The sequence below is a fragment of the Podarcis gaigeae genome (genome assembly GCF_964106915.1).
Source record: "Podarcis gaigeae genome assembly, chromosome: 12".
NCBI lineage: Eukaryota > Metazoa > Chordata > Lepidosauria > Squamata > Lacertidae > Podarcis > Podarcis gaigeae.
This window is the reverse complement of record NC_139688.1, coordinates 15,276,954-15,304,831: the sequence shown is the minus strand read 5'-3', so window position 1 is coordinate 15,304,831 and position 27,878 is coordinate 15,276,954. Positions and strand designations below refer to the sequence as shown.

The following is a 27,878-nucleotide window of genomic DNA, read 5'->3' as shown; positions in this document are numbered from 1 at the left end:
GTTGCATGTTGAAAATTCAGTTTCAGATACTTGGTATTATAACTAGTCTATCAACCTCAGTTGACCCAGAACAGCTTGATTAGCCTAACTAACCAACCCCTCTCCTAGCATGCTACAAGGTTTAGTCACTTCTCAGTGCATTAGTGAAAAAGGTATACAAATGTAACTAAAATTTGTGTCCACAAAGGAAATTGTTGCATCCTGCTTGGAGGGTAAAGTAAGTTTCTTGGAGGATGATATACTTCCTAGTTTGCTATTTATCTCCATGAAATAATTTTCAACCAGTTATTAGTACAGTGGTACCTCGGGTTAAGTACTTAATTCGTTTCGGAGGTCCGTTCTTAACCTGAAACTGTTCTTAACCTGAAGCACCACTTTAGCTAATGGGGCCTCCTGCTGCTGCCGCGCCGCTGGAGCACAATTTCTGTTCTCATCCTGAGGCAAAGTTCTTAACCCAAGGTACTACTTCTGGGTTAGCAGAGTCTGTAACCTGAAGTGTATGTAATCCGAGGTACCACTGTATAAAACACTGTCCATCTAGTACATGGGTAGGGAAGCTTTTCGGTTTCACGGACCAGATCCTGCTGGAACAGGATTGCACAGCCAATGCAGGATTAATCTCTTTGCTCACATTTACAAGCCGGCGTCGCCAGTGATGTCTGCTGGTGGGGAGGTGCTTTTGGGAAAATGACCTCATGGGTGAAATTGTACCCTCTAGCAAACCAAGATTCTCCCCCAAACCTGGAGGTTCCCTGCTTGTGATCTAGCAGAACATTATAGTTTGAACGTTAGGTGCAGTGCTAATAGCAGCAAGGCACTTTTTATGTTTTTAGCTTTAGGAAACCCCAGATGAGCAGGTAATCATTGGAAGTGTAGCATGTTAGTAATGGCAAGATACTTGTTTGAAAAGCAAGTACCGGGTAATTCATGACATCCTGCCAAGCAGTGGTGCAAATGTTTGCTACAATGGTCATAATTAATCATTCCCAGTTCCATAGATGATTGATATACCACTTCTTTTTTACCCAAGGCATTAACAGAAACAAACCCTGCCCTGTTTGTATTGCCACACGCTGCTCATCAATATGCTATTCCTTAAGATGAGTTCAAGCTGCTTAAAGTCACACCCTTATTTCAAAACCCAGTAAGGCTCAAGAGCTAATTATGCTATCACATTAAAAGACCAGTTCTACCTTTGAAGTCCAGCTATTCCTCAGAGTGCCTTTTTATCATCTTTGTCTGCTATACCTGCTGTGACTCTACCTGGCTGGAAGTACACTGGCCACAGTTACCTATGCCCCAGTAACATCTTGTTAAGCCTTGCTGTGTTTTGTAATTAGGGCTGCCTTTGAAAATAGCCTGCAACCTAACTCGTCCAAAGTATGACTGCAAGCTGCAGCTGGGAGATTTCGATCATATTCATACCAGTGCTTTATCAAGTGCACTGGCTCCAGTCCATTATGAGGCCAAATTAAAGAGGGCACCTGAAAGATTGCTGCCTTCCACATGTACTGACCTGAATGTTAATGTCCTCTTCACAGACCTTTTTTTTGGTGCCCCTGCCAAATAAGTGAGCAGAATGACTAGCGGTGAGTCGGTGGGCCTCCTTGGTGCTGGCAACCCAGTTGTAGAATGCCCTCCCTGATGAGGCTTGCCTGGCACTGCCTTTGCGGTCACTTTGGTGCCAGGGGAATACTAGTTTAAAAGTTTGTACATTGTAACACACTGTTTATTTGCTTCATGTTTTTATCCATCCTGTAAAACTGGCTTTAGCTCTGTTTGGGCATTGTATTCCAAATCAGTGTTAGAAACTTGGATATACCGTATTTTTTGCTCCATAAGGTGCACTGGACCATAAGGTGCACCTAGTTTTTAGAGGGGAAAATCAAGGGGGGGGGGAAATCATTCCCCCCGCCAGCCCCAAAGAGCAGTGGACAGGTCTTGGCTTCCTCTTTAGCCACGCGCAACCTCTCCAGCCGGGAGAGGCTGCGCGTGGCTAAAGAAGCCAAGACAGCGAGCGGGATCCATCTTTACTTTTTAGCAGGGAAAAGGTGCATCTTATGGAGTGAAAAATATGGTATAAGCTAGGTGCCAAATGGCTCCTTAAACCAGGGTTACAGTTGCCAATGTCTGGTTTCCATTTTGGGGCCAGATGGTTTTTCAATAAGACTTTTTGGTTCCTGAAATTCATTCTGATTGTACAGATAAAATATGATGGATAGAATTCTACAGGATGGGGTATATTAGTGTGCGAAAACAGTCAGGATCCAAGGATCCCCTGGCATGCACCTCCAGGTGGTAGAGACATCAGGCACCATCCTGGCCCCCAGGCATCTTCACCAGGTCGCAAGTGGCTGATAGCCAGGTGCAAAATGTGCCTGGCACCTGGCAAATATCAAATGCTGTTCCAAATGTGTGAAGAGGCCTATGCACCAACCACACATATGCAGTGAGCACATGATTGGCAGTTGGTCTGATGAGGGTGCTTCTACATACCACTCCACTTGCTTTCTATGTAGCATCTTGCCTGATGAAGAAATGTAGAGAACTGACATTTTGGTTGGTTCCAATGAAGGTATTGCTCAGCTGTGGATCTTGACCTGTAAAAAACCCTCCTCTCAGGGTTCTTATCCCTAGGTTGCAAATACTAGGCCAGGCATCCCCAAACTCGGCCCTCCAGATGTTTTTTGACTACAGTTTCCATCATCCCTGACCACTGGTCCTGTTAGCTAGGGATGATGGGAGTTGTAGTCCCAAAACTTATGGAGGGCCGAGTTTGGGAATGCCTGCACTAGGTGCATAGAAGTTGTCCCAGTTGAGGGATATGACCAGCACATTCCTTGCTGCCTAGCAACCTTTCACATGTTTGATACCCACAATTCCCTATGGCCTGAGCCTTTTTCACTGGAGCTGTTTTATAATATTATATTTTACTATAACGGTGTTACTAGGTGGCCTATATAAATTCTATGAATAGAATAAAATGATAAATATAACCACACTGTGAAATTCCTGTATGATGAAGTAGTATAGTTCTACGAGGCACCAAAAATTTCTCATTTCTTTCTAATTTTACACTAAATTCTTATAAAAGGGGAAGCAGCCTTGAATCTCATTAAACATCCATGGAATTGTTAGAATTTTTCTGAATGAGCAGAAAAGTAATTCAGAAACTGGTGTGGTGATGCTAGAGGGTAAATGCAGAAGTTGTCCTGCCGTGTTTCCTGTTATGCCCAATCTTTTAAATATGCAGGAACAAAACACTTTTATTCCTGCTTCTCAGATCTAATGAAGTTTGTGAAACTCATACAGCTGCTTGGCCTTGCCTGGAACAAACACTATACATTGGCCTCACTATGTGGTTGAACTTAGATTAGCACTCTCATTAACAAGGTGCATGGCTTCCATTGCCACCCCATAGTGGTGGTGACTCACAGCCTCTGACTTGCAACATATTCTCCAGCATGAGTCTACTACGTCAACATTAGAAAAATGTTCATAAGTGATGCTCAGATCATTGCTGACTGAATTTTTGTAAACGGTTGAGCTCGTTACGTTTTCAGGAAATTTTAAAGGTTACTTCTGTTGGTTGGTTATGTTTGTGATCATTATCACTGAAAAGAGCTCTTGCCTCTTACACACCTTCTCCTTGCCCTGAGGCTGATTCAAAGGGGAAGATGGAAGTGAACTTTAATTAGTCATTTGCACTTGTAGCAGCTGCCAAGAAGCAAAAAGCCACCCTGGAAACTTCTTTCTTATGGAGTTCATCTGGGGGCTCTGCAGAACCCTGGGGGGGGGGGCTACTGTTTGAGGGGATGTGGGATTCAGTTTCCTAGTACTCAGAGAGCAGCCATTACTTCACATCTTCCTGAGTTGATTCCGGGTAGCATAGAAGAAGTTCTGCCTAAGTTTACAGCAAACTCTGTTTTATATTAAAGGAAGTAAACTTGTGCAGAAGAGACATGGGTTTTGTTAACTTACAAATCACCAAAATAGTTTTGTGATAAATGGTTGCCAGCTTGAGGTTTTTCTAACATTAACAGTTAAAACCTGTGAAGAGGAATCATTGATGAAAAGGCTCCTATGCAATGTTTTCTGTATGCTCTTATTTGCCTCTTCAAAGTTATGCCAAAAAGATACCCAAATATTCATTTCCTTTGGGGGTTTCTTTACTGCTTTTTATACTTGTAACCCCAGCATTGCTGTGCTTTTTCCAGTTTTCCAGTGTAGTTCTGTGCATGTTGACTTGGAAATTAGTTCTGCTATATTCAGTAGAAATTACTTACTTATAAATCTATTAGAATTGAAGCCTTGAGGTCTAAGTTACATTGATTTTTAATTAGTTTTGTTGTGCACTGTTTTTGTTTTTTTTAAAAAAATCTAGACTATAGTGTAAGTGGTGTATAAGATAAAAACAAAATAAAGCACAAGTTCTAAAAACAAAGTATTCTAGCAAACTCTGAAAGCAATAAAATAATTTTTACACATTCTAAAAACAATATAACAATTTGTTCAAATATATGATTGCATATAGATATTTGGGGATTCCTTCTGTGAAGAGGTGTTCGGTTGTTTTGTAGTCTTGGATGGTACTGAAACAGGCAATTTGCAGGTGTATGTTCCAGAGAGAAATGGGCTAGTACTGTCTTCAGAAATGTGTGTACTGTCTTCAGAAACCACCCAGGTTACCATATTTTTCGCTCTATAACACGCACCTGACCATAACACGCACATAGTTTTTAGAGGAGGAAAACAAGGGAAAAAACATTCTGAATGAAACAGTGGATGTATCATTTTTGTGCTTCATGCTGTGGCCACAGACCTGTGATCTGATGGTGAATTTGGGGTGACCCAATGCAAAAATCCTGAGAATTCCTGTGCATCCATGCTTCGTAACCACGTTTTTGCACCATTGCAGCCCCAGGCAACAGTGGGTGCGTGATTTTTTGGGTGCAGGCTGTAGCCATGGACATGCTATGTGATCTGATGGTGAATTTGGGGTGACCCAATGCAAAGATCCTGAGGATCCATGTGGATCCATGCTTTGTAACCACATTTTAAGTGGGGAGCGAAGGAAAAACAAAGAAGGGACATGAGAGGGGTGTGCAGAGAAGCAGCTGGCTAAGAATGCAGGAGAGGGATTTAACGGGAGGGAGGAAAGAAAGGCAAAAGTTTCCCCCCACCCAAGCCAGGTCATCCCTCCCTCCCTCTCTCTCTCTCTCTCTCTCTCTCTCTCCCTCCCTCCCTCCCTCCCTCCCTCCCTCCCTCCCTGCCTGCCTGCAACGAAACAGAGGAGGGTGGGCAGTAAGACCCTGAGGCAGAATGCAGGAAAGCAGCCGCTTCCTCTTTTCAGGTTTCCATTCTCCGTGAAGCGCGATTTGATTTTTGCCTGATTTTTCGGCTCCAGGGACCACACATTTGCTCTATAACACGCACAGACATTTCCCCTTCCTTTTTAGGAGAAAAAATCTGCGTGTTATAGAGGGGGAAATACGGTACTTCCATCCTGTTGACAATGCTATACTGAAATATATATTCAGAATTGTCAGGCAAAGTAATTTAAGTTCAAAATACAAAGTTTTTTGTGACATACCTTTGAAATTCATAGGTAGTTACTATATTCTGATTTACTAGGTTATGGTAACTTTAGTTCCAGGAGCTGAGAGTGTTCCAATTTGTTTTGGGGGGAAATTAAGTGGATTTGTTTGTGTGTTTTGAAATCAAAGCTATCCATACAGCATCATAATCTGGAACTTTGTAACCATAAGTAGGGTAAATGAGTTGGAAACCGTTACAAAATTAACACGTTATGTGTGGAGTCTGGTAAAGTTCAGTCTGAAGATATAGAAATTGATTCTTTGTGTTATAGAAACTAGGAGAGGATACTTCTTGTAACAAACATATCAAACCCTTAACATCCAGCTAGTCAAGCTCTGTAGTTCAGTTGCATTCCTTTCTTCTTGGGCTTGTTTGATCTGTGTTTCATTAATGCGCTCAGGATTATAGCTTAAAACCTTAGTTTCCTTAACCGCTGTATCAAAACCAAAAGAAACACTACCTTGAATAAATGGAGTAAAATGAGAACAGCTTTTACTTTAGATGACATCACCTGAAGAAGTAATAATAAAAAAAGTTAATGGTTAGTGTGATAGACAATTGGGCTAATGTGCAATTAGTCTTGAAAACGTTTGGTTATGACACAGTGCAGCTCTAATAATTTCAGGTGTCTTATAATAAAATCCGTAAGATTATTCCTGAAAGGTGACTTGCAGAGGTACCTGTCAGATTAATTGTTGTAGCCAGGAAGAGTGTGCGCGCGTGTGCCTATGTGTTTTGAAAATGAAAGTTTGCTTTTGGTATATATTTCAATATAGAAATTAAACTTTGTAGTCCCTACACTAGTGGTGAACTCAAGTCACTTGGGCAAAAGAACTGCTGGGGAGACGTTTCTGTTGCACATTTACTTGTGTGCAGAGATCTTTCCATTTCCCTTTTGGTTTCAGCCTCCTGTGCAGCTAATAGCACTCTGAAGGATCTTCTGATCCTCTGGAATCAGTTTTGAATGAGGGATTAGAAGAAGATAAATTATTATAACCCTAGCACAAGTGCAATCACCCTCTGCTTCTGCAGCTCAGTCATTTTGGAACTAAGACGTCAAGTTTTAAATTTATTATTTTATAATTGAAAAACTTTATTGTGAAATAAAGTATAATAAAGTTGAACATTATTTATAAATTTATATAATTCATAAGATAAATAAAGTTGCATTCTGCCAGTGAACCTATTCAGCTTGACATCTGGAATTTTGTCATGTTTCTTTCCCGTATGTTAATCAAACTTTTTCAGCTGAAAAGTGATGCACTTTTCCAAATGCTCTATTTTTAGAGCAAACTTAGTATGAATGTTTCATCTTGTGTCAGTATTGAAAATGTGGTTTAAATATTGGGTGTGATTAAGCAGTGTTCTCTGTAGTCTTTATTAAGGTAAGCAGTTTCACATAGTGGTACAGGAATCCTTCAAGAGAAAGTATGAATGAAAACTTTTCAAAGAGTGGGCTTTAGAGTTTTCAACATGTTGGAATCCTTTCGTTTGATCAAAGCTGCATTTTAAAATCCTTCGTTAATACCTCATTTCAGGTTATACCACCTTCCCATGTAGTTCCTCAACAGAAACTTGCTGCTAATGACAGTTCAGCAAAACTGATGAGTCACCAAGCTAATGCTTTCCAAAACAGCTTGATTATTAGTGTTGAGGCATTGAGATTTTATGCTTAAATGGGCAGCCGTTCTTGGTTGGATATTTCAATTTATCCCTTATTGAGGAAGCAGAATAGAGCAAAGCTAAACAATGGTTGACCTGAACCTTTGAATCGGTGCCAGAATGCTAGTTCTATTATTTGCTGCCTTAGAAGTGTTGAGCAATGATGAAGCCCCTAGGAAATGGCTTTACATTGGGCAGTAATGCTTGTTGAATCTGCAGCTTGTCTTCCTGAAATAAATACTATTTTATTAGAGGAGGAAGACATTAAGAAGGCTTTTTTCATAAGGGACTGCAATCAAATTGGATTTGGTTTAAGCAAACATAAGAATCGATTTGGCATTCTTGCTTCACTCCTGCCTTTGGCTAGTGTATGGTGAAGGGGAAGAATGGGGATAGCTGGTTATAGCAAGTTTCTTGGATTAAACTTCCCTCTTCTTACCTTGGAGCTGATTGCAAGGGAAATCTTTTTTGAAAACTTTATTTATTTAATTCAAGCTCGTTCAGATCTTGTTTTCCAGAGATCCTTGTTAGTAAGGGTTTGTCCCTGTGATGAAATCGCTTTCAGTAATTTAACTGTACAAGCCAAAGTGTCACAATACGCAGTTGGTTCCCGCATCATGGATTTTACTGAAGTTGCATAATAATGACTTAAGAAGCAAGTATGTAGTCCAGTTTTGTCATTGGGGTGTCTATAAATGGTCCTCTGCTGCAGTCACTCTGAGCCAGAGGCTTATGATACTTAAGTTGGCAAGTAGTGTTAGCATAGTTTCAGGCCCTAAATAGCAATCAATGTGCTTAATCATAAAACACAATGCAGTTAAGAATATAAAAATAGCAATTGCCTATCATGCCTAATGGCTGATTTTTAGTACTGGCATCCTAATGCATTACTGGTAGCAAACTGGACTGGTAATGGTTTCTTAGAAGGGACTGTGGTGGGGTAACACTGCAGCTTCCCTTCTCACCAGATTTCAGCACCATGTGATGGGAGATAAAAGCCAGGCTGCATCATGAAGGGTGTGAGGACACAGCTATTAAGGATCTTCCTGGACTTTTGTGACTTTCCATTGGAAATGAGGGGTAGTGTTTGCCCTGACAGTGAAGCATGGACAATGGAGGAAGGGTACTGTGCCAGCAGCCACTACACAGACTTCTCAATTCAAACCATTTTACCTTACTGTGTTTGGGCTTCCCCCAACTTTTCTATCATTGACAGTCCCCCAGGAAAGGGGCAGCGGGGGGGGGGGGGGGTTCAGCATAAGTTGATCATTAAAAGTGAACTATGAGACCATATCTTTACTACTTACAAGTAAAGAAATACTACATCATCCCCCAGACAAGCAGCAGCAGATGCACATAAATTGCCATCACTTATAAAACAAAAAACTGGGTCTCATTGCCATGCATCAAAAGTGATAGACACACTACAGTAAGCTGAATTCCCCTGGGAACATGACTCTTGAATGAAGGTCTTAATTTTGCACCTGGGTGCATGTCTGAAATGGTTGAATGGAAACTCATAATTATTTAATTTCTAAATTTTCATTGATCAGTTTGGGAGAATTTTTGTTACTGCCACTGCCTTTATTTTAAAAGCTATCTGAAACTTTTTATTCTTTTTCTTAACTTTGGTGGTCTCCTAGCCACTACTTTGTGGTACAGTCAATGAGTGAAGAGCTAATGAACATCAGTATGTGCTTGGTTTTTGTGTTTAAAAGAAAAATCCTCTGGGGCTGCTTCTTGAACTTTGAACCAGGGCAACAGCCATTAGACTTTGTCTGTTGCTATGCACCTAGAATGCTGAGTTGTCTTTGGCAAAACCACAAAGCTGTTGGATTGTTCAGCTCTGTCACAGCTTTTTGTATTGTTCAGAGCACTCTGACCGTGTTCAATTAAATGCCAGTCCTGTACAAATGTGATCCAAAATGGATTCTTTGTTGTTGTTCTCCTTCTTGTTGTTGTTTGTTTTTGAAGGCTGCTAAATGTATTATCTGGAGTAGCTTGGAAGGCCTCATCCCTTCAGATGACTTACTATAATATGAGAATATTTTAATTAAATACAACCAGTAACGTGACGATAGGAGCTTTGCTTTGGAAGCTACTGCAAGCCTCAGCAGTGAAAATTGTAAACTGTAGAGACATCCATTAGGCGTCCAATGATTATGTTATCACCAGAGTTAGACTGTCATCTACAGAGGCTTAGCTTCTGAAGCACAGTTCTTATTGTCACAGTACTGACAACATCTTCAGTAAGCTCTCTTTCCTAAAAGATAGTTTAAACCAGGGGTTGTCAACCTGGTCAACACTAGTAGGCGTTTCAGGATTCTAGGTGAGCGGTAGGGGGTTCTACGACACAAGCTGAATCTTTCTTCTATCGAGTGCTGGTGGGCGGTAAGGGAATTTTACCATCAAGAAAGATGCCTTAGTGGGTGGTAGGTATAAAAAGGTTGACTACCCCTAGTTTTAACAGTTAAATGAGTCTGTTTCCCTACCTTCTCTCTCAGCTTGAGGCCAAGGATAAACTAGACCTGGGGGCTCAGCCAGATCACCATAAGAAGCTAATGTTCCTGCCAAGACTGAGCATGGAATAGAGTGGCAGTGACTGGTGTAAAAAAATAGAGACTTCCATCTATTGCATGGCACTCAGCTCTCAAAAGCTGAGTGCTGGTAGCTTAGCATCTGTCTGATCCTTACTTGAGGCAGGGAGGACAACTGCAGTGCCAGGTTGCTAGACGTAGAGATATTAAAAAAAACTTAAACCAGTAATTCCAGTACTAAGTGGTAGAGAGCACTAGTGTGCCATGACAAGTTTGTTTGTTGGTATCATGTAGCATAAGGTTTCCACCCACTTACCCTGAGAGGCGACTGTCTTCAGTCACTGTACTTTCTAAATTGGTTATGGCTTTTCCTGAGAAGCTGCCATCAGGGTGGGTATTTGTATCATTCCTTTGCATAAAATGGCATTTTTTTATGTGCATGCCCACTGCAGAACTGTCTGTCTTCAGAGGAAGGGCCCAGAACAAGTAAATTTTTAGAAAGGAATAGTCTTGACATGTTTAAGGCATGGTTGCCTATCATTGACTTCTGATTTTAAAGGCAACCTTCATCTTTTTTTATTAGACTGGAAAAAATAACTCTCAGAATATTATTTTCTGCAATAGGCAGTTCATGTTGTGCTACTAGTGTGAATGGAGTATATTTTGTGATTTAACTATTTTATATGGTTTTGGTTTATTGTACTTCTATTGTACCTTTATTTGGTACTTTGAGTGCCTTTGGCACCCAAAGCAGTATATCAGTAAACTATAATGGAACACAGATTTCCCCCATGTAACTCACTGGACTTTGCACGAGTCTCTGACAGCTTGGGAAGTCTTATCCAGTAAATAAGGAGCTACTTATAATTTTTTTTAGAGAAAGAAGTGAAACCTACTCCCAATTGCAACAACAATGCAGGTGGGTTGTGCCCACCCCCCCCGAGTCTTTAGTAAAACTGTTCTAGATACAATCAAAATTACATATTACATATCTGCGCCATGTAAAAGTTGCAGGTGGATTTCAGATTTCATCATAGGCAGTACTTGATTGCTGCCAGCAGTTTGTCATGTCCTGTACATGTCTATACAGTTTTTTCAGCTTTGAAGATGGAAAACTGGGTCACAACCTATAGAAGTTGAATTAGATGCCCTTTGAAGCCCTTCCAAAATATCTGCTCTTACAGGATGCTTCCATGAATATGAGGAAGGAACCACACTAAGATGTCTGTAACTCTGAACTTTGATCCTGTTTAATACAATTTGCCAGCTACAGTTTTTTGTGGCCATTTCTGAAAGCTGCCATTTTGGAATTTTTCATTATTAAGTACCATTAGCTGACATCTGATCCTGGAGCTTAGAACAGGCAAGCTGAAAGGCCTAGCAAAGTGGGGTTAAGTAGTAGTGACCTAGGAAAGAAGGGACTGTGGACATGAAAGAAAGCACAGCAAAACAAGTGATTGGATTCAGAAGAGGCAATTGTCCAGAGGAAAGATGATAAGGGTAGAGGTGGGAGGGAGAATCAGGATCTGAAAAAAGTGAGGAATCACATATCTGAAATACCTAAGTAGATCTTTGACTGCAGGCCTCTTGTACATTTAATGTTTTAGTAGCTGTCAGTAAGGGCAGAGTGAAAAGTATTTCCATATTGGCCTTAAAATGGACAATAATGTTTTTTTTACAGCGCTGTCTTGGAATATGAGAGAGAGCTGAGAAAATCTCCACCTCCTGAATCTAAACATTTCTTGGCTGCTGTGTAGCAGCTGAAAACAGATGCCTGCTAGCTGTGCAAGGTGTAATGTGGTCTCTTAATGATATACAAACTGCTAACATCAAAAGGGAGAATAAACAGTACTCTAGTGCCGCTTCCTATTCAGAGATGCGCTTTCTCCCTAGGCAGAGGGTGATGAGAATGAAAGAGTTGCTGGCATCTTTTCAGTAGCTTATTAACCAAAAAAAGGCTTTGCTGGCAGGATGTTTACCTCTGTATAGCAATTATGATAGTGAAAGGGAACATCTTAAGTGGCAAGAGCATGGTGCTTTGCCTGCATAAGTTTGTCTGGTGAGATACCTGCCTGCAAATAAGAATTTTAGGACTGGCTGCAGTGTGGAGTGTTGTTTGTGTGCTGGCTGAGTGGATACAGCTGAGGTGTGGGTGTGGTCCAGAACTTGATATAAGGATAGGCTCGTCCACGGATGGTAGGGTCAACACCAAAGGAAATGTTTCGAAGACTGACAGGACCTGGATTTGCTTCCTGGTGGCCCAGTGATCAGCTAATCAGGAGAGAGGAATTTAAATTAGTTGCTGACAGTTCACAGTCAGATAGCGATAGGGACTATCTGAGAGAGTGCAGGCTGGAGGTTGTCTGTGGGTTAGACAGGGGCTTGGGATTAGGGATAGAGACCTCTTCTGCCCACCCAAACAGAAAGTCCCTGACTACCTGAGTAGGGTCAGATAGTGAACTGGCAGAAGGTAAGACGGGATTGTCTGTGAGCAGGCAAGGTTCTGTCTACATGAGGAGAAGGAAAAGATTCTGGAAGGGACTGGGAGTGTTAGTTAGACAATAGCTATCCTAGAAAGAATTTTAGCAGTGACAGGTTAAAAGCGTGAAGTTACTTAAGAAAGATCTTAAATATCTCTGTAAAGGGTATTGATTTGAAACAAAGTGTTGTGCCTTTCAAAAGTAACAATTAAGCTTTAACCTCTTTAAATGTAAGCAAGTTCTTGTTTTGTTCTAAAAGTGCTTCATCCTTTCTTAGATCCTTTGGGTGAAAATTAAGTGATCGCACGTTCCCCTTCACCTAATCATTAGGTAAAGGTAAAGGTACCCCTGCCCGTACGGGCCAGTCGTGACAGACTCTGGGGTTGTGCGCCCATCTCACTCAAGAGGCCAGGGGCCAGCGCTGTCCGAAGACACTTCCGGGTCACGTGGCCAGCGTGACATCGCTGCTCTGGCGAGCCAGAGCTGCACACGGAAACGCCGTTTACCTTCCCGCCAGTAAGCGGTCCCTATTTATCTACTTGCACCCGGGGGTGCTTTCGAACTGCTAGGTTGGCAGGCGCTGGGACCGAGCAACGGGAGCGCTCCCCGCAGCGGGGATTCGAACCACCGACCTTTCGATCGGCAAGCCCTAGGCGCTGAGGCTTTAACACACAGCGCCACCCGCGTCCCACCTAATCATTACACCTTGCTAAAAATAGTAAATTGAAAACCTCTACTATGGGAATACATTGAGCCGTCTGATTTGGTAGTGCTGGTCAGTCCAGAATAAGACTCTGCTTATTCACAACTTGATTGTGGATGAAGGGGGCTGACTTGGCATGTGTTACCAATGCTTGAATGGATGAGCTGGATGAGCTTCATCTAACTCAACTGTACCCATATGAGTCCTCAGTACAACACCAAGCTAGATGGAGGATATGTGTGTTGCTATGGTCCATAGAGGCACCATCTCCTTTACCAGAAAACCTCTTGATCTTAGGATGGTTTAGATACTGCTAGTCTATCAAAAATCCTGTTGTCCACCAACATCCCAGATGAGGTGACCAAGACGGGTCTTTGGCATTGTTTTTGGCACCTTCTGCATGCATGCGGAGACTGCTCTTGGACCGCCATGTGGCTTCATGGTCTCCATGACAACCATAGAGCTGTCTCTAATGGTCATAGACACATGAGGCAGGGCATGCCCTTTATGTAGTTTTTGTCCCAAGTGATATGAGGGAAGGTCCAGAAGTAACTGGGTGGGGTGTGGGTGTGCAATGCCTTCCCTTGTCTTGATTGGAACGTTACCTGGTGAAGTTTGGACTGGTAGTGGCAGTTTCCCTTGTATGGGCAATGGACCTATTTTGATGCCCTTCTCTCAGGGAGTGGTCCCTGTTGCCTTCAGAGAGGGGTGGTATGGTCACTTCTAAATAAATGATCCCTGAACCCCTTGGGTTGGAGTAACTATCAAGCATTCACAAATACTCCCTTCTTGAGGAAGGTGGTGGGACATCTGCAAGCATTCTTGGATAACACAAGCATTCTTGGATCCGTTCCAGTCTGGGTTCCGATCTGGCCATGGTACAGAATCACGTCTTGCTCTGCATGGTGGATGACCTTTACAGATCGTGGGACAAGGGGAGTGTGACTTGCTCTTGCTTCTTGATGTCTCTGCAGCTTTCAGTGCCAATTCACAATAGTGCGTCTATCTGGAATGGGAACTGGAGGCATTGTGCTACAGTGGTTCTGGTCTGCGCAGGGTACAGAATGCAGAAGGTAGTGTTGAGAGGGTGTTTTTCATCCCATTGGCAGTGGCATGAATGAGAGACAAGAAGCTGAACTTGAATCCTGATAAGATGGGCCTTGCTCCATTAAATGCTTTCAGCTTATGCAGCAGAGTCTTTAGAGCCAAGAGGTTCCTTGTTGAAAATTCAAAAGTAATGTGTCTTCAGTACTGAACTAAAATCTATGATTCTGAATTATCTTTCTCTGTTTTTTTTAACTGGCAAATTATGGTCTTGATCAGGAAGAAAGGAACTCCATGTTGTCTTCTGCTATAGTAGATTTGACCAGGAAAGGAGAATGGATTCTCCATCATTGCAAGTAAAAATTGTCAAGTTCAAATGCAAAAATGACAAATTTCATTTAAAAGAATTAGTGTGCTGGTTTTTTCACAAGATGAAATGAGATAAGTCTTCTTAGCACAAACATCTGTGAAGCAGAAATATAGTATTCACCATAGACAACAGTTTCTTTGCAATTGATTTTATTTTTTTCTTGGGGATTGTTCTTGATTATTTATATTGGCTTCAGTTACTGCTTTTTGTGATTTAATATTTAAGATATGTTTTGTTATAGCTGTAAAATGCAATACAAATAAGAAGAATAAGAAGCAGCAGCCTGTGAACTGTGATAGAGAAAAGTGATATAGCTATTCCCCTTTGCATAGAGCTAAACACAGCTTCATTGGAAAGGCTGGGGAAGATCAGTGAAACCAGCATATGTTGTATGTTGCAGTGCAGCTGTTCATATTAGCCAACAGTGCTTCCTTTGTAAATTTCAAAGAGCTGATGTTTCCTGCTGAAGTGGGTTTCAGGGTACCGATCCAGGAGCATTGGTGAAAGGCTTGTGTGTTCCAACGTTTTTTTCTATAGCACTTTCAGTCATGCTAAATACTTGTTGCAGCAGCTGCCTCAGAAGGTTTAATATTGTGTTAATCCGATTTTACAGGCGGCAAAGTCATGATAGGTATTTTATTTATTAAATTTGAATTATGAATAATTTCTTATGAAACCTCTCTCCAGCCAAGTAGCGATCTTATGGCTGAGCAGCAATTTGACCTCCCTAGTCTACGTCCATCATTGTAACCCAGCCTTCCTCCACTTGATGGCAGACATTTTAGACTTAAAACTGCCAAAACCTCTTACCATTAGCTATGTCATTTTTGGCTGATGAGAGTTGTAGTCCAAACATCTATCCACCATACCACATTGTTATCCTAGTGCTTCATTCAAAATCCCTGTGTGGGAAAGATACTTGGCATTTGTGCCCCCCATCTTCTATGTCATAGGGTAAATTGTATAAATTGCAACGATGCAATAAAATTGTCTAACCTGAATGGCTACATGAAAAATAAAAATCAAGATATGCTTAGCATTACATTTTGAAAGTCTTTATGTCTGCATAGGCAGAAGTTTGATCACAGGGTGATTTGCAGTAGACACACCAGTTGGCCAGCAAGGATTTGACTACTAATAGCAAGACTAGAGGCTCTTCTACTTAAATGCAGTTTTGCACTATATATATGCAAATTATCCCAGTCTGTGGCACAGTGAGGTTCAGCAGACAACTGGCTCTGACCCGCCACTATTTTGAACTAGAACCCTAGAGTTCTAGTAAAAAAAAAAAGTAGACCCTATAAGTCTGAAGTCTGCCCACGCCTGCTCTATATAAAACACTTGCAGTTTCTCAATCCTTTAGCAATATGACCAGTCTGTTTTGGCGATACTTCACACACCTAACTGGGGCTGTATTTGTTTTCAAATATGGAGACACCCATGTATAAACATTGCTTACTAATCAAACATGTTAGTCATCTGTCCAGTCTTTATTGCAAATGCCAATTGTTTCCATGGAGTCAACTGGCCAGTCTATCAGCTTGGTGGGCATGGTTCTATTTCTTCCTCTTTTTTTTTAAATGGTTTGCAACATCACTCACAGTTGCAATCAACTTTACAGCCTTAAATTTTGTGTCCCCTTGTTCTTCAGAGAGTAACTTGATGAGGTAATAAGCCAAACTAAACACATAAACCACAATGGAGTAGTTTGGATGTACTTTTTAGATTCATTGTGGTAGCAATGAGTTTCCAGCTTGTCATATATTTATAGAGAAATTTTGTCTTTGCCGGTGAGGCTATGAATAGCCTGAGAAGAACCCAATCGTGTTTTTTAAAATTGAAGATCCAGTATGAACCCTGGACTTTTCAGTGCAGTCTGTAAACTGTTATTGAGTGGCATTGCCTTCTGTTTACCACAGTTAGCAATATACAAAATGAGCTATGCATTCTTAATGCCTTTTTTCTTCTTCTATCCTGCAGCTTAGGTGGTGATCAATACAGTTCTCTCTGAGGAGCCAGAAAGCAGGCAGCTCATGACTTCTGATCAGGACCCTAAAGTTGTGGCTGAACCGCAGGTGCAGCAAGTACAAGAAGTTAAAGATAGTTCTCATCTAGTAAGTATCATGACAAAGACTTGATAAATCTGAATGCATGAAAGTGTGGTTATTTTAGCCACTGTTCTATCCCCTGAATCTTATGCCTGCTTTGGGTAACTTGTGATACAAGTTATTTTCTGTATTGGTTCTGCAGCAAATAGAAGTCTTTTCTTGGCTCATTTCATTTAGTTGTGCTAAGCATATGAAACAGAAAGCAACCTTTCAGCTTTCTGGTTCTGCTAGTTATATTCATTCAAAGGAGAAGTTTTGTCACAGGTTCCCTTAGTCTAAAACAGGGATAAGCGACTGTGTGTAACAGTTGTTGTTGTTTTTTATATGCTTGCTTTTTTGACTTTCTGCTGCCACACACAGGGCTTTCATTTCAATAGCAAACAGCTTTAAGAGAGGTCTTCTGGAATAGCGTTAAGAGAGGTCTTCTGGCTCAGCTAAGGGAAATAATGTAGCCTGATTATCTTTCTCAGAACTGGCATCACGGTTCTCTTGGTTTAGGAAAACATAGGCTGGCCAAGAAAGCTTTAGACATCTGAACCTGCACATCCAGAAATAAGGATTCACATTCCCACCCATCTGTGAAATTTGGCCCATCGGGCAGGGCCAGATAAAGATCTGATCCCCAGAGCCAAAAATGTTCCCCATCCCTTCTGTAACTTGTGGACATTCTCTCTTTAGCCAGACTGAGGCAAAACCTGTTGGTTTTCCTAGTCAGGGTATGCCACATGGAATGGTTTTTCTTTTGTGGGCTTTCTCCTTCTCACGCCCATGTTTTGTAGGCAGAACTGAATTGTTTCGGACACATTCCCCCCCCCCCCCCCCAGTTTTGGACATCACATCGAGAAATTGAGGTGAATCGTGTTAGTGCAAATGGTCATGTGAGAATAGTATGTAAATTACATGTTGGAAGTGGGCAAGCAGGATGGTCTTCATTGTTGTCGTCTCTCTCCTGCCCCGCAAAAAATGTAAAAAGCAAGGAATTATTGGAGCGGTTTTAATTTGCAGTACCTTTAGAATGAACTCTGAAGCTTTGAACTGTACTTTGGATAGAAAAATCCTGTTGAGCCCCTAACAGAGTTTCCTTGTTCTATCAATTCCTAATTTCAGCAAATTAACATGCAGTATTGCAGTAGGTTAGGATGCAGATGCACCCTTTTTTGTTATTCAGTTCAATATGGAAGTGGCTGCTCTGACAAGGCATTCTTACATTTAGAAGGAGAGACAGACAGCTAAAGTTCTGAACACTTATATTGTTTGGGAGATGAAAAAATGAAGAAAATCTTCCAAATACCTAGTACAAGCCAGAAAAATAGATAGCTGAAAGTCACATTGTTTAGCATAATGCCGGCTTTACATAGAGGCATTTTAGGAACTGGGCTTTGGATTTTGAGTGGCAATAGCATATGAACCCCCTGCACTGTTTAAACAGTGCTATTTTTGGCATCTGGGTGTTGGCTTGTCTGCCCAGCAGCCTTGAAGTGAAGTGGGTATATGCAGTAAAGAGCTCACAGTTCCGGGACTTGTAAAAGGCAACATAAAAATGGGTTGCTGTTTCAGTAAAGAACTCAACAGCAAGAATGAGAAGATGAGTCTTTTGCAAAAATCAACTGAAGAGGAGACGTCGGAAAACGGGATAAGTAAAACTTTAACTTCCATTTTGGAGACCATGGAAAGAAAGGAGCTGCATGTAATCCAAGAGGCATTTTCTGGAACACCTGCTATTCATAATAATTGCGTTGAGTCAGTTAAATATCCTTCAGGCCATTGTGCGGGGATCGCTGAAGGTGGCCACAACCCCAGTAGATCTTTTAATATTTATCCACATAATGCAAGAAAGAATGGGTATGGCAGTTTACAAGAGTGCAGACGAATGGAAGATATGGATGGTGCTGAAAATCTTCCAGAAAGTAGCAGTAGTAATGTTCAATGTGTGAATAATGCAGGCAGCTACCATATTAATAGCAATAATGAAACAGGATCTACTGTAGCTGGAAAGCCATGCCCTTCATTTGAAAGTACTTCTTCATGTGTGCCGGTGGCTGTAAGCCAAGGAAGCATCTTCCCGAAAGCCTTAAGTACATGTGGAATAAAAGGCAAGCCAGTTATGGGTGAGTGCTTATTAGTGCAGGATGAAGTAGATCCTGTTAAAAGTAATTGTAGTGCAGTAGGTTCAGGTAGAGCAGACAGAGAAACAGCAGCTCCAAGCTTTGCTTATCTTGATATTGACAGGCCCCGTATAAGTACCAGAGATGAATTCTACAGTATTTGTATAGTTGATGATGATCTGAGAATGGATCTAGAAGAAGGGCAAGCTATTGTGCACGGAGACACTGCTTTAGAGGTAGAAAGTTCAGCTGTTCAGGAGATGTACGGTATGACATGGCCTGGGGAAAGTGGGAAGGAATTGTTAGTCCCGAAGAAGCCGGTTCAGGTGCTTGTTGACTTCAGTGCTCTGAAAGATGAATCTCCCAGTGTAATAAAGGATAGTTTACTGATGCCAAAAAGTGAAATGGGGGTAAAAGCTCCAGTTGGCTTAGTGAATGGGGATCACAGGTTAAATACTGACAGAATAGCAGCAGATGTGTTAAGGGCACAAGCACATGGGGAAGATCTTACTAAAAATAGAACCCAGGAAATGAATATGGTAGATAGTAGTAGAATCTTTGTGAATGAATCACTTGGTGAAAACAATAATTCTCCAACACTTGTGCATTTGGAGAAAGGCATGAAATATTCTCTGCAATTAAAAAGCAGGACTCATGCATGGACTTCCCTTTTCAATAGTGAGAACAAATGTGTCACTGAAGGTGTAAAGTCTGAATCTAATGAAAATCAAAATACCGAAGGTGAAAACTCTAAACAGTTGTTGGGAAGCCTGAAGTTTTCATCAGAGTTTGAGGACACAACTGGTCATTTCCTCTCTGTAAGTCAAAATAACACAAAAAACCAAAGTCAAGTGAATAGGCAAAACTTTACAGGAAGCACAAATGAATTTTGGAGAGTATCTGCCTGCAGTGATAAGAAAACCCCTAACTTTTCTGAACAGTTTAATCCAGAGCTACTCCTGAAATATGAAGATGATTCTGATCTTGGAACATTCTGCTCTCATGGGGATCTGAAAGAAAGCACCATTAAAACACTTCCAACATTAGAGAGTGTGGCTTTTGAAGCAGAAATACCCCATGTTTCAGAGTTTACCAGTTATGAAGATGGCAACTTTATAAGGGCTGCTCAGCAAAACCTGTCGCAAATAGATAACATACCTTCAGAGATGAGTGATTTGACAGAAGGATCATGGGGAAACGAAGAGACATTAACTTTTTCTAAGCCTCTTAATGTAAATGTAAATGAATATGAAAGAATCCAAAATGAAAATTGCTTGGAAGTTCAAGTTCCACACAACCTCTCTAAAAAGGATGGCAAAACAAATGACTATTCCAGTTCACTTAACGAAGATAACAGCTGCTGTGTCTCTTTAGCGCATTCTGAAGCGAGTGAGATGGATTTGAATGATGAACAATGCAAGCTATGGAACAAATGTACATTCCATGGACTGGAAGATCAGCTGAGTGCAGGGACTGACCCTCACAAATTAATAGCAACTGCAGAAGAGCCTCTAAATGGGTTGAAATGGGGAACACACCATGAAAGGAAAACACATAGTGAAATAGAAACCAAGGCATATTCTGAAAATTTCACTGTTCAAGATGACTGTATGTTAAATGGCAATAATGATCTAATGCAAAAACTTAGAGTATCTTCAAATATGCAAGAGAGGCCTTTAGTTCTGGAGGAGTCTTTAAGTATCCTGCAGATTGATCAAGCTAATAGTCAGCTTGAAACAGAGAGACTTCCTGCATCAGTTGATGAAAGCGATGCTAGAAATGTAAAAATAGAAACTAGTCACACTGAGACATCTACCAGATCAAGGGGAGGGAAATCAGGATTCTACGAAAACAGCTCTTTACCCAAACAGAGTATAATGGAAACCACGTGCCCTCTTAGGCCTTTAATTTCTGAAGTTTCAATTCCCTGTGCAGATATATTAACAGAAAATGCAAAGGACTCTGCTCCCCAAAATGGCCAGCAGAAAGTGAACATTGAGGTGGAATGTGCTTCCAGATCAGATGCCAAAGACTCTCTGACTTGTACTGATGCAGGTGGGATTTGTATTGACCCCAAGCAAGTAGACAAATATGCCGCTACTCCTTCGTACGAAATACCTCTGGCCTCTGTTAACGATCAAGAATGTGACCAAGGCAATGCAAAGCATGTATTGGATCTGATGGAAGATATATTAAAGGAATCTGATAACACACACAAAATGGATATAGGCGATTCTCAAGGTGATCCGCTTTGCCCATCTGCTCCACTAAGTAGGTTGTTTTCATCTGCCAAGTTTACAGATGATCAGGAATATCTGATGGGATATTTGTGGATTAATTCATCTTTTAACAAAACGGATAGCTCATGCAGTGCTAGTGAGGCACTCCAAAATGAAACTGGCGACGTGACCATTCCTTCTTTTGAAATGGGAGGATACCCTTACCAGTTGCTAGTACAACAAAACAGTGATATCTGGGGATGGCAAGATAGAGATGAAGGATATGTAAGTATTTCACCATCATAATTTGATTCATCAGGCACTTTTAAAAAGAAAGTTGCTGTAATCCAAGGTGAAGATTTTGATTTGATGTATGATGTTCTAAAACTCCAGCAGTGTTTCCATTTTTTTGAGTTAAGCCACTGTCAATTGCTAAAATGGAGGCATACATAACAGCACATCTTGGTACCTGTGTTGTGGCAGGCATACACATTTCTTTTGTTGCCTCTCACCCATCCCTAAGCCTCTGAAGGTTGCCACAAAGTTGATATTTACATCTTACTGTAACATTCTACCTAAAACAGATTGGAAAAATGCTTGGGTTAAATTTTAATACATTATTGATGAGCCGATTTTTATCATTGCTCTCAGAAGTTTGAACTGGGAAGTAAATAATTGTGTCCCTATACCTGCACTCTTATCTGAGAGCTAAAGGACGAGGATTTGAAAAAGCATCTTGCTACCATTACGTTGTAAAATTGCTTTTAGCCATTTGTGAGCGGTAGCTTTGTAATGGTGGTCGGGGTCTAATTGAGGGCATGTAAGGAGGACTTACTTCTGAGTAGGCTATATATGGGATTGCAGTGCACATGTCTAATCTGGGCAATTCCCTGCTCCCCAAGCACTGTGTGTAGAGAATTACTGTAATGCTAACTTGGTTGCTGTAACTGCTTTGAGCTTGGGCTGTTGCAGGATTTGCTGCCATGTTTCCATGTTGAATAAAGGGGTGCATTTCATTCGTTTTTTTCCAGAGTTTCTTGGGGCACACCTAACTGTTGGAAGCTGGACAGCACCAGCGCTCTTTCTCTTAATCCTTTTTTGGATTTGTGTTTTACTTTTCGTTACTGCCTCTGGCAGTGGCAGCAGAGCTCCTCAGTGGCAGCCAGCCAGCAATATTATGTCCCTGGAACATTGCTAAGCAAGAGGTAGCATTGCTTGATTGAGGCTGGGAGGACTATGGGGGGAATACTCCCAAGGCTCAAGTCCTATGCCCTGCCAGGAATAAGCTCCATCAAACACAGTGGGATGTGCTTCTGAGTAGATGTGTGCACGATTGCATTGAAACTGAGGAGGGGAGTCTTCATCATCACAAACTTGAGCTGGCTATCAAGGCCAACCAAAACTTGGGTGGCCCCTGCCCTTTCCTAATGTAAAGGAAGACATGACTCCTAGAGTTGGAAGGGACCCTGAGGATCATCTAGTCCAATGCCCTGCAATGCAGGAATATGCAGCTTCTCTTACAGGGATCGAACCTGCAACCTTGGCATTGTCAACACCATACCTACTGAGGTGTCCGAGCTTAGATTTGTTTCTAGGTTTGTTGCTTAGAAACTATAGAGCAATGATGTTTGGAGTTTCGCAGCAGTTATTACTGCTAGGGTTGTTATTAAGAGAGATACCGTATTTTTCACCCTATAAGACGCACTTTTCCCCCTCCAAAAATGAAGGGGAAATGTGTGTGCATCCTATGGGGCGAATGCAGGCTCTTTGGCTTCAGCGATAACCTGCGCTCCGGAGGCTTCGTGTTGCTTCTGCTGAAGCCAGGAGAGTCTGCTCTTTGAGGCTGGTGGTGGGGGAAAGCAGCGCTTCCCCCATCGCCAGCCCCAGAGGATGTGGGGGCACAATCTGGGTTGAAAAGCCCGCAGGCCGAGTCCATCCCTTCTCGCTCCTGTGGGCTTTTGCGGGAGATGGGGGTATTCCCGCAAAAGCAGGCAAAAGCCGTGCGCTCTTTAAAGGGGCTGTGCGGCTTCTGCTGCATTTTCTACAAGGTGGGGAAATTTCCCCACCTCATAGAAAAGCCCGCAGGAGCCGCACACCCTTTAAAGAGCGTGCCGCTCTTGGGGGCTTTTCCCTGAGGAGGGAGAAGGGACTGACTGGCCATTTCAGTCCCTTCTCCCTCCTGGTCAAAAAGCCCGCAGGAGTCGTGCGCGGCTCCTGTGGGCTTTTGCGGGAGGTGGGGGAATTCCGCCACCTTCCGCAAAAGCAGGGAGAAGGTATTTGAGTAGCGCACAGGCTGTGTGCAGCCTGTCTGTGCTCCCAGAGTTGCGGGGGGAAATCATATTTTTTCCTTGATTCCCCCCCCCCTGAAAACTAGGTGCGTCCTATGGGCTGGTGCGTCCTATAGGGCGAAAAATATGGTAACACTTGTTATGTTTGTGGTTTTGTCTTTATTTTGAAAGGCAGGCAAGAGCCAAAATGGTCACAATTTATTGTGGAAATTATCCTAGACATAAATTGCTCATAACAATACCAATCGTGCAAGCCTTAATTCTTCAAGGGAATTATTGTCTAAGGGGAATTGTTGCACAAATACACCCATCTTATCATAACCACATGATTAGAAGATTGTAAAGCATGCATTGTGATAGATAGCTAGTTCAGTCATTTATGACATGATGGAAATCTAATCTTATAGTGCCATCATCTTTGAGGACATTTTCATAGTTGTACAATATAAGCTATGAATCCTTCTTCATACCTTGCCTCAGCCCATGGGCTTGCTAGGGGGCCATAAGAAAACTCGTATCAATCACTTTCTTTCCCCCTTCCTCTGTAATAAGAATATGTTTGGACATGCCCTTACAGAACTGGTTCAGAGATTATGGAGTTAATATCCGCTTTTAATCTTGCCAATGCTTAGATTTACTTTTACCTATGGCTCCTTTTTTTATAATGTTTGTTTACTGCTCTGGCATGGCAGAAGGAACATTGCCTTCTATTTTTGACTAACCACAGCTTAGCCTTAAGTCTGAATCTGGACAAACTGGAGTTAATCTTAACTATGAAGCATTGTAAACTACAGTTAAAATTAACCACAGTTTAGGGCTCAGATATAACACTAAACTGGGATTATTATTATTATTTATTATAAAAAACAGATAGAAGCTGCCAGTCTCTTCATACCTACACCCAGGCATCAGAGAGTGTTCGGATCCAAGGCTCACACAGGCTTATCCTTTTAATGCTAAACCATGGTAGGAGGTAGCGCATGAATGTCAGACTTGCACAGGCCCATATTGGTAACACTAAAATGTGAAAACAAAAAAAAAATTCCTTCCAGTAGCACCTTAAAGACCAACTAAGTCAGTTCTTGGTATGAGCTTTCGTGTGCATGCACACTTCTTCTTGGTATCTGAAGAAGTGTGCATGCACAGGAAAGCTCATACCAAGAACTGACTTAGTTGGTCTTTAAGGTGCTACTGGAAGGAATTTTTTTTGTTTTGACTATGGCAGACCAACACAGCTACCTATCTGTAACTGGAACTAAAATGTGATTTAGTGTAACCATGTGAATGCAGCCACTGTTGAAAATCAATTGGATGTCTCCATTTGGTGGGAAAAGTGGAGTATAAATCTGATCATAAATATAAATGAAGCCTGAGTGGTAACTTTCATAAATGGAGCAGAGCTTTCCTGACTCCTGCTACCTCCTGCAGCTTCCTGTGGTCCCATCCCAATTGAGTTGGGTCCTTTGGGAAAGGTGTAAGATTATTAATTGGGGGGGGGACTGCCGATGGAGGAGAGACTTGTCGGAAATACCTCCTTACAAGAGTACAACAACTTGGAATCTAAGACAACTGATGTCACTTCTTTGAATATTCCAAAGAGCTATACAAATGATAAATGTGGATGAATTTGCCTTGACAAGTAATGTAGGTTGAGTTTACATAAGCATTGAATGGTCTCTAGCCGCAAGAACTCTTATTCCACTGCTGTATATCTTTTAACCATTTGTGGGTTGCATTTATAATAAGGAACCACGTAAAATGACAGGCATTTAGTTAACAGAGCGTAACTCAATTGTTATTTCCTAGGAGTCGGCCAAGGTTTCTGAACTAAATCCTAATGCAAAAGTATGGGGGAATCATATGTTACATGTGGAAGCAAGCGGGGCTAATGATGGTGGCGTGAGCAAAACCTGGGAAGAAATAGCAGATCATCCACCAGATTCCTGCAAAGAAGGTACGATTCTAGCTGAGTGTGCTGGTCCTCTGAGCCTTTACTTTCTAATTTAAAGCAGATAAAGAATTTCTTGGTTTGTGACTCCTGCAACTTTTTCTGCAGGGTTGGAGGCCAACGGTGATGGTGACAAAAAGCACCAGAATGAATCGTTAACAGAACTGCAAGAACCATCACTGACAGCTCCACTGTCAGACCAGACAGATATGAACCCTTTGGCTCTAGATCATTCAGAGTATGAATCTATACATGAAAACACTCAGACAGGTAAGAAAGAGGAGGCTTCCTTATATGTCTTTTAACTGGTTTTCCAACTTACAAAATGACCCCCAGTGTTTATCCTAAATATGTCTTTGACAGGAACTTATAAATTACAAGCTACCGAAGAAATTTACCTGAGCAACACTGAATTATAGGCATTTGCTACAGAACAATAAACAGTAACAATAGTTGCTCGTACGAATCCTTAATGCACAGTCTGAAAGAAGTAGTGCCTATTAATGTAACAATTTAACCAGCACATTTGCATGTATTTATATGTGGGGCTCAGTCTGCTTCATTTAGGACAAACCACGGTTTGCTCCTGGGCTTGTGACTACAGTACATTTAAAGAAATACCAGATTGATCATATGTACAATATTTCAAATGTTCAAACTCGCCTCCATCATTAAAAAGCAATCTAAACTTTGAAGCCTCAACAGCCCAGACAATGCTTGAACCTTCAATGTCTTGGTTAGTGAATATATTTACTAGATGAACTGAGTATTTTATAGGATCACAGGTTGTAGAGTTGACATGTTATCTTGGAAGTCTAAGTTGTATAATGAAAAGTGCCTACAGTGCATAATTCAGGAGTAGGGCTCTCTAGTTCCCACCATCCCTGACCATCGGCCATGTTTATTTTAATTTTTTTTAATGAAGATTGTGTTCTTTGGCAAAGGCAAGAAAAGCTGAATGATTCACATTATGCACATTTTATTTGCTTAATTCAGTAATTCTGCTTTTGCTGGTTACAGAGAAAGACAAACTATGCAGGGCATTAAATCTGCTCACTGTGCAACCCACACATGACATTGCCTACATGGTATCAATCCTCCACAATCTCAGGGCCAGAAACCTGCTCAGCAGACTTCTGCAGATAGTGTCAAATACTGTGTTTGCAGGGTGTGAACATAGGATTTCAACCAATGCACAGCTCTACCATTTTTATACAGTATATAGACTGAGGATAGATACCACCTGCCTGGGGTACTTTCTGTTTTAAACTAATGTTATTGGGGAAACCTAATAACTCGTCTAGGGAAGTGACATTGCACAAGCATTTTTCTATTGAGCAAGCAGGCAGATAGCATTGGATGTTGTTCAGTGCAGCCTAACACTAGAATTCTTGTGTCATTGCTTTTGAGTCCAGAAAAGGAACTTTTCAAAACATTAAATAATTCTCTTATCCATCCTAATCAATTTGGAGCTCCCTGCTGCTTTTTTTCTTTCAACTGATAATCTAAGTTTTTACTTAGCTCTTGTGTCTGCTGCAGCGTTTGATGGCAAGAATTTCCACTGTAGTATCAAACACAATGCTGGCTCATACACTTGCTGTTAAAATTATAATGAATAATGCAACTTTATTACATAAGAGTTTCATGTTGGTCTTTGTACTTTGAAGCTGACAAATGAATATTTTTTTCATATTATATCATAGTGCTGTGTACATATTTCAAACTTCTTTCTCCACCGTAATATATTTCAAGTTTTAAAGATGACGTTTGAGATACTTGTCTGCATTGAGTGTGTAAAGGGTGTACATAACAGAGCAGAAAAAATAAATACTAGAGGCCTTCTTGATAGCTTCCAGATATATAAAAATCTATTCCTGTTCAAATATTTACATATTTTACATCACCCTTATTTCTTAAAAGCTATTGCAACTGGAAAGGAATCCTAATTAATTTGTCAGTTGTTTATGTATTGATGGTAATATAAAATGATTGTTGCTTGGCTTTTCAATGGAGCCAACCTTTTCTAATGAGATGGGGTGGGTAGACTGTGGATGCAAGCAACCCTTATGTGTGTCTAAGCTCTACCAAAGTTTCTGCTGAGTCCGTATATTTAGGATCAGGTGCAAGATACTCTTTGTGTCATGAGTTGATATGAAGGGTACTTTATTTAACCTCTATTGTCATTGCGAATAAGGTGACTTTTGACACTTGAAGGAAGTGTCTTTTTATGAAGGCTTGGTTCCCCCCCCCCCCGACTTTGTCAAACTCATGTCTTCCATTTCTAGGAGGTAAAGAACAGCTGCAGTCAGAAGGTCAAGAAGACTTGCGAGAAGTACTGAAAAAAACACTGGAGTTCTGTTTATCTAGGTAAGCATAACATGTATTCAGTAGTGAACACTCATGCTGTATTTATTTAAAGCATTTTTGTTGGTAGCAAGGAAAATAGAGATATATACAAAATAGAATTCTTAGATGCCAATATCCAGGTTTGGGGGAAAATACTCTTGCAAAATATGCAGCATAGAGAGAGACCACTCATTTGATAAGTTAAAAAAAGGTTGATTTATATACTCACAAAGGACAGGTTCATGTGCTTTTCCATGCAGCATTCAGTAAAGGTTGCACAGGCAGTAAAACGTGGCTTAGTTATACTGGTGAAAGTTCCAAAATTATTGGTGTAGGAATTTAAGAGACACCTGTTAGAGTGATGCAGTCTGCGCTTGGAGCAAGCAGCTCAGATCTCACAAATTGAGCTTCTCAAGTAGACTGTGAGGTACAGCGATAAGGCTTGATTACCTTCCTCCCAGGTTGGAGGG

General features: G+C 41.2%; 1 protein-coding gene across 2 annotated transcripts in view; it reads left to right on the top strand.

Annotated features, from left to right (window-relative positions):
- LARP4B (La ribonucleoprotein 4B) overlaps positions 1-27,878 on the top strand; it is a 57,537-nt gene that overhangs the window by 9,657 nt on the left and 20,002 nt on the right. Inside the window, exons 2-5 of one of the 2 annotated variants that reach the window (XM_083704866.1) lie at positions 16,375-16,508; positions 24,921-25,068; positions 25,171-25,332; positions 27,348-27,429. In XM_083704866.1, the coding sequence (XP_083560992.1) occupies positions 16,428-16,508; positions 24,921-25,068; positions 25,171-25,332; positions 27,348-27,429 (473 nt within the window). In that variant the 5' untranslated portion in view covers positions 16,375-16,427. Of the gene's footprint in view, positions 1-16,374; positions 16,509-17,612; positions 21,112-24,920; positions 25,069-25,170; positions 25,333-27,347; positions 27,430-27,878 lie in introns of those variants that run through there. The other variant, XM_083704867.1, reaches the window with a different exon arrangement.